Genomic DNA, 20,215 nt, shown 5'->3' on the forward strand with positions numbered 1-20,215 from the left:
ATAAGCTTATCTCTCTCGCTTATCTGTTTGAGGTGGGATATATTTGACATATGGCAACGAACAGTAATATTGTTATAGGCACACGTTTTTTCTCGATGGTTGTTTTCATTGTTTTATGGGCAAATTAGTAAACTACTTCTATTGGAACTTTATTAAAATAAAGTCTCCATCTACATATTTATTTACTGCCTAGGATGAATCCCTTACAATCAAGTCATTCAATTCTCAAGCGTTCTTAGATGGACGTTTTAGTTTACACCTATTGATTTCTTTCATCTCATTTATTTAAAACACATATTGTATGTAATTTTATCAATTTCATTACTACTGAATTTTTAAATAAAGCAACAAATAAATAAAAATCATAAAATATGTTTATAATGTATAAAAGAAACCTACCCTTTTTCTTCCAAGTTTTCTTTCTTTTCTCAGTTCCTTCTCCTCTTCACTCATCTTTTCCCGTTTTTCTTTCAATTTGTTGGTGCGCTCCTTCTTTTCTGGCTTTTCGGCGAAGAAATCAAGCTGTTTCCGTTCTTCATGTTTGGAACTCTGCAGACAACCATTGGTTTGGAATTAAACATAAAGTATCACTAAATTGTGTTGCACCACATCTTATACAATTATGTTGGCACAACACATACTTTATAAAAAATTCTTTATACAATCTACTACCCTAACAGCCGTATTCACCATTATTACTATCAGGGGGTTAACTGATGTTAACATGTTACCTAATTTGAGAATACTTTAAAATTTAGTCAAAACATTGATTCACAGTCACATTCAACATTGATTGAATCATTTAACATATTCGTATTCTAAATGTTATAATAAAATTTGGGCAGTTACCCAGTTTGCTTCTTCTAGATTTTAATATACGGTGAAAATAACCACCTTTAAAAAAATGGTGAAATGGGCTGGTTGTAAATAAAAAATTAACATCTAATTACTAAACTTACTGCTTACTTAAATACAAGAAACAAATAGCTGACTATATTCATAATGTATTATATTACACTGGCATCATTAGATTATTGTAGACATCAATTCAAAAATATAAAAATATTACAAGAGTTTACACGATGTGTGACTACAATATAACCTGACCGATGCTTTAGAAATTTGTATTTAATAAAACACTGTGCATGTCTTATTTTCACTGTAATCCTCTATAGTAGTTCCATATTAATCTTCCAATTCCAGGAACAATGCTGAACTTTTTTTCTGATATTCTTCATAAGATCGATTTTTTTCTCTCTACTGAATAAATGGACTTAAATCTTCTCCTTTTTTCGAGCGTTTCTGATGTGTAAGAAACAAAATATCAAAACCATGAACTTCGTCTAAATGTCTGAACACGTTTTGTGTGCTGCTGCATTGTCTCACTGAATCCGTGAGATGTCCCTTCCCATTTCAAAGATTTCAGATCTCGAATACTCATGGACTTTAAATCTCTCTATTGTATGCCTGATTCCCTTCTGTCACCCATAAACCTGATTAAATAATCGGATGCCGAAAAGTAAAATTAATCACTGGTTTCAATTTGTTTATCTGTTCTTTCCAGTTCAGGTCTTTTTCAATGCAAGAATTCAGGATCTTTCACAAATATGAAGATTGAGTGGGCAATTTCTCAGTTTTAATTTTGATATAATTCGAACCGGGCTGAGAATTACTAAATGTGTGACTCTTTCAGATGCTGTCGAATTTATTGAATTCATAGGGGTTTGCAAAAACATTAGATCAGTTATTTTATAGCCACATTTCCTATATTTACATGATACCTTATTCATAGAATCCATTCATTCATTCTACAAGTACAATAATCAACTACAAATTAATGCCATCAATTAAAAAATAAATATCTTTCATAACAAAGAGGTAAGCATTTACAAAATTATGTAATGAAACAATTTTTGTAACTTTCTGTTTGTGTGAAATAATTCTGTGTGACTACTTTTTAATAATAATAATTTACATGACGCTTTAGCAAAATTTATTATTTATTTTCATTAAGAAAATTAAAAGTATAATAAGAAATATCAGGAATAGGTATGTAATAATGAAACCTCTGTCTTGATTATGTGGCATGTGAAGGAAAAATCTTTGATATTTGAACCATGTTGATAGAAAAAATCACAGCTATTTTTAAGTGCACTGATACATTACACATTACAATTTATTGTTTACTGCTTTTAAAAAATGGAAGCAATACTTTTTTTCTTTTTGGTAGATCAATGTAATAGTTACATAACACACAAGCTAGATGAAGACAGAATCTACCAAAAAGAAAAAAAAAATCAAGCCAAGTTGTTTTTTTGTCCATAAAGACGTTATCTTTTGACGTTCTCTTAAGGATTAGAAACAAATTTTAGTAGTCATTGAATTATTTTCTATTCTCGAGCAGTTTATCATAGTTTAATAACAATAGGAATAATTATTTTTAATAGTTTTATAGCTCAGTTGCTTATAAATTATAAAATATGTAAAAATAAAAAACAGAAGTACTATGTGATACTCTATAAACTACATATACAATTTTTTTAAAGTTTAATAGCTTCACATGACAGAGAAAGATAAATGGGTAACATTATTCAAACCAAAATATTTACTTTCTATTGAAAAAAGTCCATTTCAAGACTGTGGGTGGTAATATTACGTAAAATTTGTATTTGCTGAAAAAGCATAATCAAAGAACACAAAAACTGTTGTAGAACATATTACTATTGCATTATTTATGAAACAAGCTCGATTTTTTTTTCAGAAATATTTCAAAAAAACCATTATATGTATAAACACAGTGACGATTTGTACGTTCTACTATCTTGTGAAGACAAATTACACTCTACTATGCCCATACAAAAGGTTTGTTTGACACTTGTTCAATAATATGGCATGACTTGACCCATATTTTTTAATTTGTAAGATATCGTTATTTAACTGGCAATTAAAAAAAACGTAAAAGTGAAATAAATTTGGCGAACAGTTGTGAGGTGCTAGAATACGCCTTACTTGCGCCATCTGTTAAGGAAGCTCAACTGAAATCTCACACCAGTGTCCTTTTATTTAAAAATAGAGATACAGAGAGGAGTTATACAAATAAGAAGTTTTCTGTAATAATATCTATAGTCTAGCACGTCACAAGTTGATAACAATGGCGTACAATTTGAATATAATTTTTTTAGAATCAGGTAGAAATTTACGTAAAAGACGTTATTAGCAAAATTGCTTGCATTATTCATATTAATTTTCATTGTAGAATAGTATTCTTGATAAAACACTACTCATTTTTCTATTGCAAAGACCCCTTTACATGATTATTTATTTTCCATAAACTGAATTTGCAGGCGCACTCAATAAGTTTGTACAATTTAATTCATGGTTAGAAATGGTAGTTTCTATATATTTGGTTTCTAATTAAGTAGTAATATACAGATACAGTGTTTCAGAACAACTTAGTATACATTCTAGGGGTAATAAAATATTAAGAAATAAAATCATTTCCTATGAACTACAGGTCCGAGTATAGGTCTATCTATTGTTATTGTAATACAGGGCATTAAAGGTAATTTTCCAAAAAAGATTTAAGTTAAGACAATTTATATATTTCAAGTTTGGTAATATATTTTGCGAGGCTCTATAGAAATAATGAATTAAATAGTTTCAGTTACGTTACAACCTTTTCAACTTATTTCTTTCTCTACCTTTGTCTTGTACAATCAAGTTGAATAATAAAGGATGAAAATATTCAGAGTGCACATTGAATTCAAAAGTACAAATAAAACAAAAATGCTGTTAGTCACTATTAATGATTAATTTTCGCATAGTGTTAGTGACATCATTTTGGACATGAGTAAAATAGACAACAAAACAATTATTTCACCGATTCTTTTTCACTCTGCACAGCCCATGATACCAGTTTTGCTTTGTCCCAGACTTAACACTTCTTGATTTGTATGTATAGCACAGCATACATGAAAGAAATATTTTATGCGACCAGTACACAGTTGAAGACAACAACAGGTAGCCAAAATAATTTTTCGGCAAGAACGGGGTACTTGCTATCTTTTCAGATATTACCATGTAATAAAATAATGTAGCAAACACCATTTTGTTACTGGTTAAAAATAAATATTTTTGTATGTAATAGTGACAGTTACCATCTAAAACTACCCCTAACACTTGGTATGGGATTTGAATAATACTGAAATAATTAGTGTCCAGATGCTCGAAGTTTAAGATACGAGTAAAATATCTTAAGATAAATGTTCACTCATGGGATTGAAATAGTGAATGGAAAGGATTGAATTAGTAACTTTGTTCATGGCCAGTTAAAGGTTGTACCGGCATATTATGTACATTATTTACTTTGTATAACAACAGTAAATATACCCCTCTTATTTTCTTACACATTATTCTCCGCATTGTAGTAATATACTTAATACATTCTTAAAGTATTAGAAGACAATTTGGGACTATACAGGTTCGGAAAGTCCCCATGGTACATCGGCCGTTACGTGGAGCGATAAAATAAGTCATAGAATTCCGTGCGATAGACAAGGATGGTTATATTGAAGACGTTTCATAGTCACTCCCACTTCTAACCCGAAACGGGCAGTGACTATTCAGATTATGAAACGTCTTCACTATAGCCATCCTTGTCTATCGCACGGATTTCTTTACTTTACTTTGTCGCTCTCATGCAAAGGCAAATGGACCATGTGGATTTTCCAGCCCTGTATAATATGACAGAACCCTAATAATAAGCATTATTTAGATACAAATCCACCCTGTGAATCTCAAGTTTGATTTATCAATTAAAAAAATTTACTCAATTTTTAATTAAAGGTGAGACATAACCTACAAAGCACGTGTCATATGTTCTTTTACATATGTCTAAATGTCATTGCTACTTCATGTCTAACTGGCACAAAGTGACCTACTAATCTGTAATAAACTTTATAACTAATGAGATTGTGGAAAAGAACTACTCCTACTACTAAGAATGTACATGTGCCAATAAACATGAAGTCAATAACACTTAGAGATATGCTCTCACCGCTACACAAAATATTTCTGTAAATAGATATCCAAATTGCTGAATCATTCATTGGTCGTCTCACCTATGGCATACAGAAGAGAACTAACAAATTTGAAACCGGGCTTTGATTGGTGAATCTGCTGATGGATGATCTTCACTATTTACTAGATATTTGGGGTGTAATTCTATGCCAGCAGGGGCATATAAACTATGGAGTAGTTGTTTCCCACAGTATTAGTCAAATTTTAATATTTTGAAAATACAAAGAGATGGTAATGTTGATATTTTTATCAAATACATAGATAGCTACTCTTTGTGCCAAAATGAAATCTGTCTGAAGTGTGTGTCTCGTTATTGATGTCAGGCACTTAAAACTGAGCCCTCTAACAAGCACACTTTGTCATATTTACACCACAGCTAGGATCATTCGTCAAGCAGAATCACCAGACAGACCCGTTTCGAACTTATTGCTTCTCATGAGTATGCCCCAAGTGAGACAGTTGTCGAATGACTTAGCTATTTAGATGTGACACTTTAAGTGGGGGCGAGATATAGCCTGCAAAGGATATATCACATGTTAAATGACATTGCCAGTAAATATCATATATTAAATGGCATTACTCCTCAATGCCAATAGATAGAAAGCGTTTAATTGCGATGAAATGTAAGATATGATAAATACTTTGTAGGTTACATCTCACTGACATCTCTTTATTGTAATATGAATATCTAATACGCAATTCAAAACTATTTTAGGGGCAACAGCTAGTGGCACAAATATTACTATACAATGTGTCACACACAGATGAATGACATGACTCTTGTTTATGAAACAAAATCTGCCATGGTTTCAAATCTGAAAAATCTTGGTAAGTTATATAAAAACTTCTCTATAGCAAATTTTATTGAAACATCTTAAAAAGTTAAAGTTATCTAACAAAAATCATATTATAAAATTTCTTCAAAGACCATCGACGTTTTAAGAGAGCATTTTGATACTGAGACATACTCATATTTGATTAATTGATTTATTTTGCTAGTAAATATAAACCTGAAACCACATGGGGAATGTTTGTTGTCATATATGTATTATTTTTTGTCAAATAATTCTGAATGTCCGAACATACAGTTGTCAGAGCTTGCAGGTACTGTGCAACCATCACAGAGCTCCTGGGTTTCGCCCTTAACTGTTGAGACTATCCACAAGATAGGCAATTTAATAAATTATCAACTTGTCGTTAATACTCTGTATATATTTTCAGAAATATACGGAATATCTTTAAAAATTGGTATGTTCCTATTAAATAATCATAGTAGGTAAGGTACTAAAATAAATTGTTTTACAAAAGAATCAATCTAATCACATTCTTTTTAGTCCAGAAATTAGGTAGTTTTAGAAGAATTTTTTTTTAGGATTTAATAAGAGATTTTCTTTCTTTCTCAACATTAAGACCTCAAATTTTTTGTGCAAAAGCTGTCATTTTATCAAAATGTTTCCAGTCCATTTCCTACAATTAATCTCCTCTTCGTTTTTTTTTTTGTACCATATACTCATTTCCACACTAACGACGTAAAGCATACCGCGTTTTTCTTGTGATACCATAGTGAGCCTAATTTAAATTACTTAATTATCATCTATGCAGATTAACATAACTTTTCATAATTTTATATTTAATTACAAATTTGAAAGTAATAAACCGAAATTAAATGCTGATAATAAATGGTAAATTTTTAAACAAAATATTATTACAAAAGCACAGAAATAAATATGAACATTTATTTTAATATTAATATACTTTTACCAATCACCAGTACTTATTTAGATGTTAATACTTAACAGGAAATTAACCGATTTAACTTTAATATCAGTTTGTTTTGAATGAACTTTTTATAATACTATCTCACACCATTCTGTGTGTTGTTTTTAAGCTCATACAACTGGGTAAATTTCACTTGAACCCTGAAATGCGCAAATCAAAAAAAAGAAAGAAAAAAAAAAGAGAGCACATGTGATATAGAATGAGATGGAAATACTTAAACATCTACTTTGACTAATAGGCATTATGTCAATAGAGAAAAAAAATCAACATCAATTTAAATTTTTTGTGTGTTAAAATATCTAATACGATGTAACATACACATAGGATATTTATTTTTCTGGGTTCAACTCTAAACAAATTGAATCATTTTTACTGTAAATGTTTACAGTGATATTCACTATGACCACTAAAAGTCCATACTTTATCAAGAAATCACAGAGACCTAGAACTTGTATGAAACAATTTTTTAAAAGATATTTCTACACTATAATCAATTTCTTTACACCAAAAAGACAATAATTTGTTGGTCATCTAATATTAAAACACGCAATTTAATTTACTTCTAGTTAGACTGGAAGACGCAAAAAATTTATTTGCACAATAATGCCACCTAAAAGCATAAAGATAAAAATATATTTCTATGCCACATTGAACCTCTTACTGTCCTCCGCCTACAACTAGTAACGATTTAAAATTCTAAACGCTAGCATATCAGAAACTACTTCAATTTAAGTCATGAAAATGTGGGGCAGGGGTTTTTCAGCCGTGCCTCCAGTTATCTGTATTTATGTGTCTATGGCATTTTTTATTACTTTTTTTTAAATTTCATTGGATAATTCTTTCACAATGAAAAAAGTTTTTTTGTGCAAGAAGCTTTTGATTTAAAATTCCTTTTTCTCTTCAATGTATCTGAAAAACCCAATTAAATTCAAAGTGTCAATTGTACTATTTTAACTACCTATATTTTCTATTGCATTTTTGAATTCTACCATTTTTCACTAGGTGAATACTTTTTCAGAAATTTGTTTTTTTTTATTCATAATTCGACTAGCTTTAAGGGTATTTATTCTGTAAAGAGCTTTATTGCCATTTTTGGATTGCAAATGAAGGGTACAGGCAAGGAAGGCGCTAGGTCAAAATAATTAGTTTCGAGAAAAATTAATTTAAAGGTTTGGCACCTCTGTTATTCGTTTATTATTTGAAAATAAAGTAGCACAACTTATTTTATAAATGTATTTAAGCATTGGGCTGGATACAATTCAGTCTAGAGAGCACATACACAGGAATAGAAAAAAAATAAACATTTTTCAAAAATAAAACAAATCATATTGAACTTAGGAATTCTTTTCGGGTCACATTAACTGCAGAATATTTCCAACTTGCGGACGTTTGTTACTGTTTTTATATTGGAGCATAACAGATCTAAAAAAATATTCCCTCTGGAACAAATTTTATAGGACCTTTATTAAGCTTACCGTACTGTAAGTAAAAAAAATTGTAATTAGCTCTCATCTAAATATGGCAACTGATTAAAGTACCTGCCCAAGAGGGCATCTAAGCCACAAAATCTTCGTTGCTTAATAGGCACAGTGGTAATTAAACCACACAAATAAATATTTTGTTCATCAACAGAATTAAGTAAATTAAAATTTTGAATAATTCTTCTTCGAGAAGGTTCTGATACACGCACAAATCAGTTAAATCTTTTACATCTACAGTCTTCTCCTGCAGTATGGCTCCTCAAATTTTACAATTTATTTACCTCATTTAATTTACCATACTTTATTTTTTTCTTACTATCCCTAATGTTCGGACATTTAAAGATGTTGTCATCAGCTTTACCCTTCATTACACTTCGTATTTTGTTATTAAATTAATAATTTACACCAAACTACTTGTAAAGAGTTATTGTTGTACGAAGAATGGACATCAACTACTGTTGCTTCAGTCGTTCCTCGTCCACCACATGCAAAACATGACTTGGCGCCTTTTTCCCTAGGACCGTGCGAACATAGCACCTTTTTAGCCGGTATAGAGAAATTTAAATAATCTGGTTATTCCTGACCTAACGCATTTTTTAGCCATGACGCATTTATGAGAAGATAGTATATACCAACGACTATTAGATGGCGCAAATATCTCGTTTTCGGTAAAAATTGACATAGCGCCTTCTTTGCCTGTACCGTTCAAATAGTATAGGCAATGAGCTTTTAAAATTAAGTTAGTAGGATATTTTTAAATTATTATGTATGTTATTATATGTATGTTACCAATTTTATTAAGCTCAATATTCCTAGATTACCTGCAGCCCAAAAATGGTAATCAAAGCACCGCAATTGCTCAAGATATGCACCTTTAAAGATAGTATTGCATACAATGAAATCTAAAATTTTGGGAAAACTGTTCACTTTTTTTGGGATATCAAAAATGTGGTATTCCTTTTAAATATCAAAATTGGTGACAACTTCTAATACAATAAAAATGAAGTGTATCATTCCTCATAATACTATTAATTTTATGAAGGAAAAACAAAGTATGTATGTATAAAAAGCTTAATAATTAAGGACATTGAATAAGTTCTCGCTGTTTTCCAACAGATGGAGTTATAAGAACTGCAAGCCTGTGCTTTATGATGGCAATACACCTATAAAGAAATACTATAAGCAAGCTTGAAATTCAGTGTATGTTATTTCGATGAAGTGTAAACTACTTTTTTTAATCATAGTCATAATATTACTGAACTACTGTAGTCAAAAGAAATCTACAGCTGAAGTACACAGAATTCTTATTGAGACTTAAGGCGACCATGCTCTGTCGCAAACAACATTTAGAGATTGGTTTAGACGGTTCAAATATAATGATTTTGATGTTGAAGATAAAGAACGCTCTGGCACACCAAAACAGTTCGAAGATGAAGAATTGGAGGCATTATTTCATGAAGAGATGTAAGACGTTAGCTGAACTTGCAGAATCATTAGAAGTTGATCACTCAAATATTTCAAACGTTTGAAAACATTAAGAATGATTCGATTCATTAGATGCCCTATGAGTTGAAGCCGAGAGACGTCAAACTGTGTCTTTGCATGTATGAACAGCTGCTTTAATGGCAGAAAAGGTTTTTTTGCATCATATCGTAACTGGTGCTGAAAATTGAATGTGCCACAATAATCCTAAGCGTAGAAAATTGTGGGGCAAGCATGGCGATGCGTCAGTACCATAGGCAAAACCGAATATCCACTGTTTCACGCTTCTGCTATGCATTTGGTGGGATCGGGTGGGTGTAGCTTATTATGAGCCGCTCAAACCGAATCAAACCACCACGGGAGATTACTATTAACTACAAGCAATGTGTTTATGAGCCGCTCAAACTGAATCAAACCACCACGGGAGATTACCATTGACTATAATCGATGCGTTTGAGCCGAGTATTGAAGGATAAAAGGCCGCTATACAAACAGAGACACGACAAAGTGATTTTGTAGCATGACAACGTTCAGCCACATGTTGCCATACCGGTGAAAACTTACTTGAAAACACTTAAATGGAAATTCCTACCCCACCCGCCATATTCACCAGACATTGCCCCTTACTTGTTCCGATCCATGGCGCAAGGCCTGGCTAAACAACACTTCCATTTTTACGAAGATGCGAAAAATGGGTCAAGTCTTGGATAGCCTCAAAAGAAGTGTTATTTTTCCGACGTTAAATTAAAATGCTGCCAGTGACACGTTTTTTACAAATTTTTTTAAATAAAGCATTAGTTTTCACGAAAAACAATAAGAATTTATTCAACATCCCATTATAATTTTATAGGCAATTAACTTCATAATATATATTTACTTTGCCCTAACAAAATTTCTTTAAGCAGGTCTTTGAATTATTGCTATAGGTACTTTCATTTAAAATAAATTTAAACTGGTATTTATTAAGAGGAATACTTTAAAAACTGCATTGTTTTTAGCCTCTGATTGGTTCATATATGGGTATATATATACTGCATAAATAATAGTTATTTCAAGATCTTTAAGCAGGCACTGAATTCCATTACATTTAATGTTCAATGCTCAGGTATAGTTTTTCCAATTTCAAATGAAATAGCAGAATAGAATATTTTTGAATATGATTGTATCTAAAGGTGTCGATCGATCGATATATAAGATCGGGCTATGTTCAGTTGACAGTGGATAAACTATACCTGAAATTAAAAATAGAATGAGTTACATTTTGAAAAGGATTTAAATTTCGTGTATACAGTAAATTTGTCCTGGGTGTTTTCCAAATCTTATGGGTTTGCTGCATATATACAAAATTTTAAATTGACATAATCAACTTTTTAACTTGAAAATTACACATTTACTATTAAAAATACAAGAAGCGTTCAAATTTAAATTATGCATAAAACAATAGACGCCGAACTTTTATATACCTGAAACAAGCAGTAACTTGATCTAACCGTTCTGCCTTCAGGATACAATGTGTGTCGTATTTGCCAAGTATGAGAAGCAGAAGTGAACTCATTATATTTTTTATGGAAACCCATTTATTCTAATGAAGAAGTCATGGAAGCAAGGATGGACTGCTAAATATTTTTTTTTTGTTATACAGGGTGTAACTTTAAGTGGAGGCCAGTTTTTTAGGAGCAATAATACGTGTTGTCCTCTTGAATACGAATCCAAAATTCTTTTTTTTTTTAATCAAATAAATAGTCGCATTATAATTAGTTTTTTAAAATGCACTTTAATACTTGTGTACGCCGCCACTGCAATATTTATGCATTACAAATACATACATACAAAGTAACTCGTGACAAATGGTGTGGAATTGTGCAAGCCCTGCGACTAAAGCGTGCTGGTATTTGAGGTTACACTAGCTTCTCCAGCGGTGGGGTATGAAAATTACTAAAAAAAGGTTTAACCACGAAATTTGAAAAAATAAACTATTTTTACGTGTGTCTAAAGGTCAAAGTAAGCTTCTGTATAAATATAACCTCTACTTAAAATTACACCTGTATACTAAAACAACTTGAAATTTAATTTACATTATTGTTTAATGTTTTTTTTTTTGTTAGTTTATGTACTGTAACTGTTAACACGTTGACGGACACCGACGTCTATAGCCGTTGAAACCATTGTGCGTTTTGTGGCATCTCCAATTTACAATGTCTATACACGTACTAAAGTGTATATTCTACGACCGTAACCTTCCCAGACGTCGAAATAACATATAATTTTCTTTAAGTGTCACATTAAGCACATGAATTCGACTACAAGCAGTTGACAGACGTCCATGTCACGGTGTGGGGAAGTTCGGAAGCAAACGATGTATACCGATCTAGTACAAGTGTATGCCAGCCTGCATATTGTTTCAGTGCAACTCTAATGGTGATAATATAAACCAAGATCCTGAACGAAGATGAAAATGAAAATTTATCAGAAAATATTGAAAATGAAAACATTTGGGATGAGATACAGAACGAAATTCCAAATTTTAATGTTGATGCTACTCTTTATGGAATAAAAATTGACAGTATAGAAAATATGTCTCCAATAGATGTTTTTCGGAAAATATGGAATGATGACGTTATGAATCTTCTACTGACAAACACTAATGTCTTGGCCGTCTTTCGGAGAAGGCCTCATGAAATTTAGCAATACTTTTTAACAAGTTTTCTTGGACTGTCGGGGCCATGTGTTGAGCACCTTGTATAAAGAGAAAAATCGATATTTCAAATAACACACGAAATGCATTCCAAAGAACGTAAGAATTCCAAGAATAAGTTGTGAGAAGTTGTAAGAAAAATAATAATAGATCAAATAGCTGGTTTTTAGGCGGATTTTCCAATCTATAAGAATAGATTAAATGAGATCGACTAGTCCATCCCCTATTGCTACACGGAGTGACTAGAGGAAGGCTAGGGTTTGCAAGTCCAGTTAGTCACAGAATTATTTATGTAAATATAAATTCAGTCTATTAGATAACTATTAACAGACAGTCTTTCGTTGGGTTCCACATTGAGCAGTCTACTTAGTTTTAGAGTCTCGGGTTAATTTAACAATAGATAGGCATTCCAAATTTTGCTATGGATCGCTCATTCCCTGGATCTTGGTACGTTGTCGCGTATAAATAAATAAATTAATAATGTTGTTCGAGCCCGTTGTGTCCTTATTTTGTTTGTTTTATTTTTATTGTTATTAAAACCTTTCTGGAAAGTTTTGGTGTTTTCTTGTTCTTCCGACTTAAGTGCCACCCCCATACAACCAACCACTGGATTACATTCTACATGAACGATGTACGGTAAGTGTCTGAAATTCATTCTCTGTACGTACCTACAACATTTCTAAGTTCCCACGTATTAATTAAAGTGTAATGATAATTATAAACTCCCTTTCGAGAATTAAATAGTAAACTCTTTTGAAATCCAGACTCGTATGATACTGGTCATAACGGTAGATAGATAATTAAAGAAATAACCCCTCAGGTTACATGCCTATGGTGTAAACCTTTTAGCTACAGCTCGTCCAAAAACTCTGGCATTTATAATAATTTGTTATTTTCCTTATACTTTTCACTAAATATATTTCTACAATCTTTTCTTTGTTTTTTTCCTTATAATAGAGGAACGTCCATAGCCGTCTGTGTCACGAATAGTGAAAAAATCAGCTTATTATTGACTCCAGAAACCCTCAAATATATATATTTTTTGTTTATCTTTAATATTACGGAAAATACATATGTGACGTCAGAAACGCAACCACTAATCACAGTGTCTCCATCAACTTATTAATATATTTTTTATCAAATTTTAAATTAACGAAGTTTATTTTTTGTACACATTTCATATTTTAAACTTAAATAGTTTAAGCCCATGGGAAATAAATAAAAAAATAAATATGGAAGCTACTGGAGCACTGCCTCAGTGCATTAAAAAGAAGCGACTTTATTTTTATCAATTAATAAAACATTTAAATCTGAACGCCCCTTACAGGAGCATATTTCCTGTCTATTCAAATACTATAAAATGATCTAAAAATGAATAAATGAGTTATTTTATTGCAACATCTCACACCCAGGACCTTTCAACGTATCTTAATAGGCATATGATTGTTTCTTCTGTAATATTTTCTTCCAAATTAAATAATCGTAAAGCGCCTTAAATCTACATACCTACCTTTACTGGCCTTCCCTTCCCCATCAAGATATTTTACAAGTCGGAAGATTGGGCTGAGATCTGACTGACTGTCCTCTACTAAGTCTTTCACTTAATTCACAAAACGCACTCAAATCTCCATCGAGGAACGTATTCTTCAGTCCGGATCTCCGCAAATAGTCGTAAAAAGAATATTTCTGCCTTACTCCTGCCTTAACATGGATTGATCCTCGATTGTTTCAGTTTTAATGTATTCTTTCTCTTATATGTGTTCTTGCAGAATCTTCTTGCTCTGCATTTATAAATTTTCTTGTCTTTCGTTGTAACTTATTTTTCATTAATTACTATTATCTTTTAATGGTGATCTTAAATGTTTTCATTTTATTGATTCATTCGCTCCTTTCATTTCATAAATTTTCTAGCATTTAGACCTATCAATTTATCAAATTAGCATCGTTTACTTTTTCCTTTTTCGTTCAAATGTTTCAGGTGACTGTACGCCTCGTACACTACAAATTATTTTTGCCTTCATCTAATTCCTTGCACACTCAAAAGCAGTTGCGTTCCTTGGAAATGGAGCAAAGATGTTTTGCTGTCATCTTTAACTCCAAAATTTTCATCTGTGATGAGATAACGTAGGGATCTTCGAACAAAATGAAGAATGGATCATTATATGATTCTTAATTACTGGGAATACTCTCGAAGAAATAGCTCAATTCGTTGGGGAAAAATAAACACCTCTTCTTCTCAAATTCCTGGATAGCGAGTTGTTTCGATATAAAAAAATATTACATTCAAATAAAAAATTGATCTCTCCAACTTCTGCGCATGGATTTCAGAATTCCTTTGCATTTTAAATAAAAAATATATTCTAATAAATAACTTCTTCCTCCTCCTCACGTCGGTTGACGTAATTTACAAATTAATTGTTATTAACAGTTAAAAATTCCTCCTTGTTTTGTTTTTCTAGTTTGATGCAGTTTTTTTTTAACATTTGGCAATATAAATAAAATATTTGGATGCTAAAATATATAAAAGTACGGCTGCAATATTTGACGACCACAGTGCTTGCGTATTAAAATAAATCCCTCAAATTTAACTTCGGAAAAGATATGAGATTATCGAGATGAAATGCAGCAATAAGGTTTAAGGATTATCGATGAAAATTGGTTGCCGTCTTCCTCCTAAGATTATTACAGACGTATCGACACCTCTGTAATGGAATGTTTTTCGCTTCACTAATCACTAGAGAGTTCGTAACACCCGGTTTCACGTATTTTTTAGTAGATTAAAATAATTCAGCCCAATCTCCCAAAGTTGAACACAATAGGGATGTGCAGCCCTGAAATCTGCATCGCTGTTACGTCACGCCGATACTAACCTTGGAAGGTGTGTCGACTTTTCTTCTTTTTACATCTGAAACAAAAATTATTTCTTACAGTTTCTGATTAAATCATTAACCCATTAAATTGTATCTGATAAATATTCTTTCATATCTTTTTATATATTGTATTTTTGGATTATTTATATTTATTATAGTAATTCCAACTTTCAGTCCTACCCGACATTTTATTTATGCAAAATTTATAATTACATCATTAGAATATTTTTTAGTAATTTTTTAAACCAATAATTAAACTTATATTGAATACTTTTAATTTTAAAAAGTAAGTAATACAGAATGTTTTTTTAGTGGAGTATTAATACTGTAGTCAGCTATTTCGAAGCTTTCAGGATGGTCCGATGGTCATCCCTTAAATATCTGTATAAGCAGATTGGAATTATAAGATTTACGATGTTTTATTGCCTCAGATAGTTCTAACTGGACTACTACTGGACAAGTATCTAATGGATCTAATTACATTATACAGGTCTGGCCAGGTAATTCTTTCGCATAGACTAAGTAAATTACACGCATCTCCCCAATCAACTTCGGGTGGAAGGCGTCAGACATGACATATATCATCGAGGCTGCAACTCGGACTCTCGTAATTGGTTGGCTGTGGGAGCGCACGTGCCATGTTGCATTTTTTGTGAACCGATCGAATACCTAAAGCGCTTTGATGTTTGTTTATTTTTATTACTATTCCACTCAAACTTTTGTGCGTGTCGAACAAAAAATTAATATTATTAAATGGTATTGTTGGGCAGAAAATACAGAGGAAATTGTTGGTCGATTTATATTTTCATACCCCGACGAACCAGTCCCCACTGCTAGAACTGTTATGAATATTTTTCATAAGTTTAAGGAGTGTAGATGTGTTAATCGGTGAACGAAATGTAGCAATCAGGAACCTCGTCAAATTCCTGAAGCAAGGAGAAAAAGAGGTTAATGTCTGTGCTTTTATGGAAGTGAGTCATGTTCTTCCTCCCAAATTTCCGAAGAACTTGACATTCCAAGTCGTACAGTTCGTCCCATCTTAAAAAAAGAATGGTTCCAAAGCCTATAAAATGCAAACTTCTCAAGAAATTATTCCTGGTGATCAAATAAGGCATATGGAGTTTTGGAATCCATTAAGGAAAAAATAGATGAAAATAATGAATTTGCTAGGGAGATTTTATTTACAGATGAATCATCTTTTTCCCTACTTGGCCGTCATAATCCTTCAGTGGTCCAACATTGGTCCCGGGAAATCAATCATTTAAGTATACTATTAAGAATGCAGTACCATCAAAAGGTAAATGTTTGTGGGTCACTTTTTTATTGATGGTAACTTAAATGTTGAGAGATATTTGCATTTATTACAAAATAGTGTTGTACCAGCTGTACAAAACTTGGATGTAAATTTTGAGGAAATTTGGTTTCAGCAAGACGGATGTCCTGCACACAACGCAAGGCCAGTTCAATATTATTTGGAACAAACTTTTCCTGAAAGGCTTATTTCCACAGAGCCACAAATTTGTACGAATTACGGCTTAAAATTAGAAATATTTTAGGATCAGTTACTCCTGAAATTTTGTCAAATGTTCGTCAAGAATTTTAAGACAGATTAGGGTATTGTGAAGCTCAAGCAGGTGGTTTGTTTGAACACTTTATTAAATAATAATAAGCTTTATTTAATAAGCATTTGAAAATAATTCATTATTTTGCTTAAAAATTTCCACTCAATTTATTTTACAGGTTATAAATAATTTGTAATAAAATTGGAATACTTTAGTATGGTCTCAAAACTTCTTATCATTCTTGTAAAAAAATATCGTACAAATAGGGTAATTACTGTACGTATGGCAACATTGCTGTCAATTCCAGGCCGTGGCTTATACCCTTTATGCCATCGCAATAAATCAAAAACGTAATTATTGTTCAGTATTCTATCTTCCATATGTACATATCTTAGACGTACGTTGTCCCCAAATTCCTAATGCAAGACAGAAACAGTAAACCAATAGTCAAGGAGAGCTTAAAACCGCAGGCTTTGCGCACTTCTTATGGAGTTTTTTATTCCCTTATATCGATGGCATAAAGTTATACAAATGATATGGGGGCAGAGTCAGAATTATTAGGGGAAACTGGTGAAATATTTATATAATTTACCAACTTTTATTTAACAGAATCGAATGAAAGTTTAATGCTACTTAGAATAATGAACGCCAATAATTTAGATGGACTTACGAATTGGATCTATGAAGGTTTGTTATTGTTCATTGTAAACGATTTTTGAAATTTTTAGTTGCAATATTGGTTGCCTAAGCTCGGCAGACACATGGCTTGTAATCATTTATGAAAACTCTTAATTTCCTTATTTGTTTTATAAAAATAAAAAGTAATGTGATGGATTTTTTTTATATTTAATGTCATACTAAATTTACACCTGTAATCTGTTTAAATCTTCCTGCATCAATTTGTGATCAGCCATTGATTTTACTTAATCTATAAACATTAACAAAAAAATTTGTAAAACTTGACACTTGAATCTTTTTTTTGCTTTTCAAAATACAGCTGCTATTCCATATTTGTTTTGGAAATTTTGAGTGGCTGTTTTTCTCAAAGAGTGAACATTTTACTATGGCCATTTTTATGCAAAATGCGTACTTTTTAGCTGTAGATTCAATAGTACCACTTGTGCTACTCCATTTAAAAAAACACCCTGTATATCCATATATGTATTTTTTTACAGCTAAATCTGGCCACTTTAATATGGTTGGATTTTAGTGAATAATGTGATATTTATTTAAACTGAACAAGGGCCCCAATTTTTCACACAAACCATGCTAATTGGACTCACATTGCGCCTCATCAATGAATTTGAAAATAATACTTTTGCACATAGCAATAAAATAATTCCAGTGAAAAAAATAAATACTTTGCACAAACATGTGTTATAATTGCAGAAAAAAGTGTTCAGATTTCTATCGGGTGAAATAATTTTTATTATTTAAAGGTTTTGCCTACCTCTATCGGGTTCGGGTTCTTGACTGTGCCTTCCCAAATTCCCATTTCCTCCCAAACCCGTCTCTCTTTCTTCTCTAATTTCTCTATAGTAATGACCGCCTCGTTCATCATAATATCTATCAACTTGCCTCTCACTAGAATATCTCACGTCTTCCTTTGGGCTAACCATTTCTATGTACCTCTCGTCCTGACAACAAAATCAAAAGTGAGAACGTTTGCAACATATAATGCGAAAAAAACATAATAAAAAAAATATACAGTTGTTTTAATAGTTCCAATCGGCTGACTTATTTTATGAAATCAGTAGTTTTGCGATCTGAAATTATTATTAAAGGTATCTATACCGCAATAATTTAACTCTTGTACTACGACTGTTACATTTGACATTGTTGTTTTCATTTAATGTAATTTGATAAAGAATAACTGACAGTTCTCAATACTGAAAGAACTAATTTACTTTCTCAATATAAAACAAAGAAAAAAGAAGTGTAATAAATAATATAGATACTTACTCTATTATACTGTCTGTCGTGTCTATCTTCTTTATTAGCATTCAATTTCTCCTCTTTTCTCTCCCTCCGTTTGTCTCTATCGCGTTCTTTCTCAAATTCCTCACGTTTCTCAGCCCTGTATTTCTCTTTTGGCTCCTCCTTATAATTCTTTTCGTTTCTTTCCTTAGGACTAAATTACGCTATTAACATATGACAAATAAAAAAAATAAAAGCAACTTACCTATTAAAATCAACATTTGTACTTTGACTCTTTGACGGCTGCTTAAGGTCTTCGGTTGGCTGACGCGATTGTTTCTTTTCCAACTTTTCCTTTGCCGCATCATCTGTAAATTTGATATTTTAATCTCAAACCACATCTTTTAATAAAAATGAAAACTACCTTTTGTATCCCCATTATGCTTGTTGGCATCTGTTTTGTTCTCGTGATTTTTCAGGATCTGCAAAAAAAATTAAATAAAAATTATAAAAACAGAACTATGCACCTGCAAAAAAAAAATAAAACAAAACTACACTTTATTTTATTTTCTATACATTTTCTTAAATCTGCTTACCTTTTCCTTCTCGACAGGTATATGAAAGTCCCCTTCCTTCATCATGTGCCCGCTGGTCATCCTCTGTTTCAGAAGGCCCAAATAACTGCTGGATAACGTAAAGAGATCCTGTCTGTTATTCTTCTCCTCGTCTCGTACCTTCTCTATTCTCTTCTCAATGAACTGACTGAGTTTAATAAGCACTGGGAAGTACAAGATGATTTTGATAAGGATTATAAGAGCATTTCTTATCTGAACGTAGTCTTTCGATTCCAAACAAGTCACCATCGCTTTAGCTAGTTTATAATGCCACTTATGGCAAACATGACGGTAATTTTCATACCCAACGTTATCCAAATTATCGGCGTGCTGATTACTGACTCTATACTTTGTTACGAAACCGGGGTAATTTGCACATTCTTTCTCGAAGGTTTCTTTTGATTTATGCCACCTCATAACTGTTTCTAGCATGGCATAGAGAAATCTGCCGTAACGCATTGCTTCGTTTTCGGTACACGATGTAATTGAATATGTGATATCACAGAACAACTGAAAAACATTAAAAATATGTATTTAACATTTCTTCCCTTAAACTACGAGGAACATCCACAAAGTAAGAGTACTCAATTTTTTAAATACAGAAACTGCAGTATATTTATGAAAAATTTACATATTCAGAAAGGTACATCAAATAAAATTTTTTTTTGTGAGGCGAGGGAAGGGCTTCCTGATACCTTCGTCAAAAAAATCTTTCGCCGGAATAGCGGCACTCATT

General features: G+C 31.8%; 1 protein-coding gene across 1 annotated transcript in view; it reads right to left on the reverse strand.

Annotated features, from left to right (window-relative positions):
• LOC108911815 (THO complex subunit 2) overlaps nt 1-20,215 on the reverse strand; it is a 31,163-nt gene that overhangs the window by 1,511 nt on the left and 9,437 nt on the right. The window contains 6 exon segments of the mRNA XM_023455408.1: nt 400-549; nt 15,387-15,421; nt 18,399-18,585; nt 18,911-19,233; nt 19,290-19,347; nt 19,462-19,989. Coding sequence (XP_023311176.1) covers nt 400-549; nt 15,387-15,421; nt 18,399-18,585; nt 18,911-19,233; nt 19,290-19,347; nt 19,462-19,989 — 1,281 coding nt within the window.

The sequence above is a fragment of the Anoplophora glabripennis genome, unplaced genomic scaffold, assembly GCF_000390285.2.
Source record: "Anoplophora glabripennis isolate ALB-LARVAE unplaced genomic scaffold, Agla_2.0 scaffold6, whole genome shotgun sequence".
NCBI lineage: Eukaryota > Metazoa > Arthropoda > Insecta > Coleoptera > Cerambycidae > Anoplophora > Anoplophora glabripennis.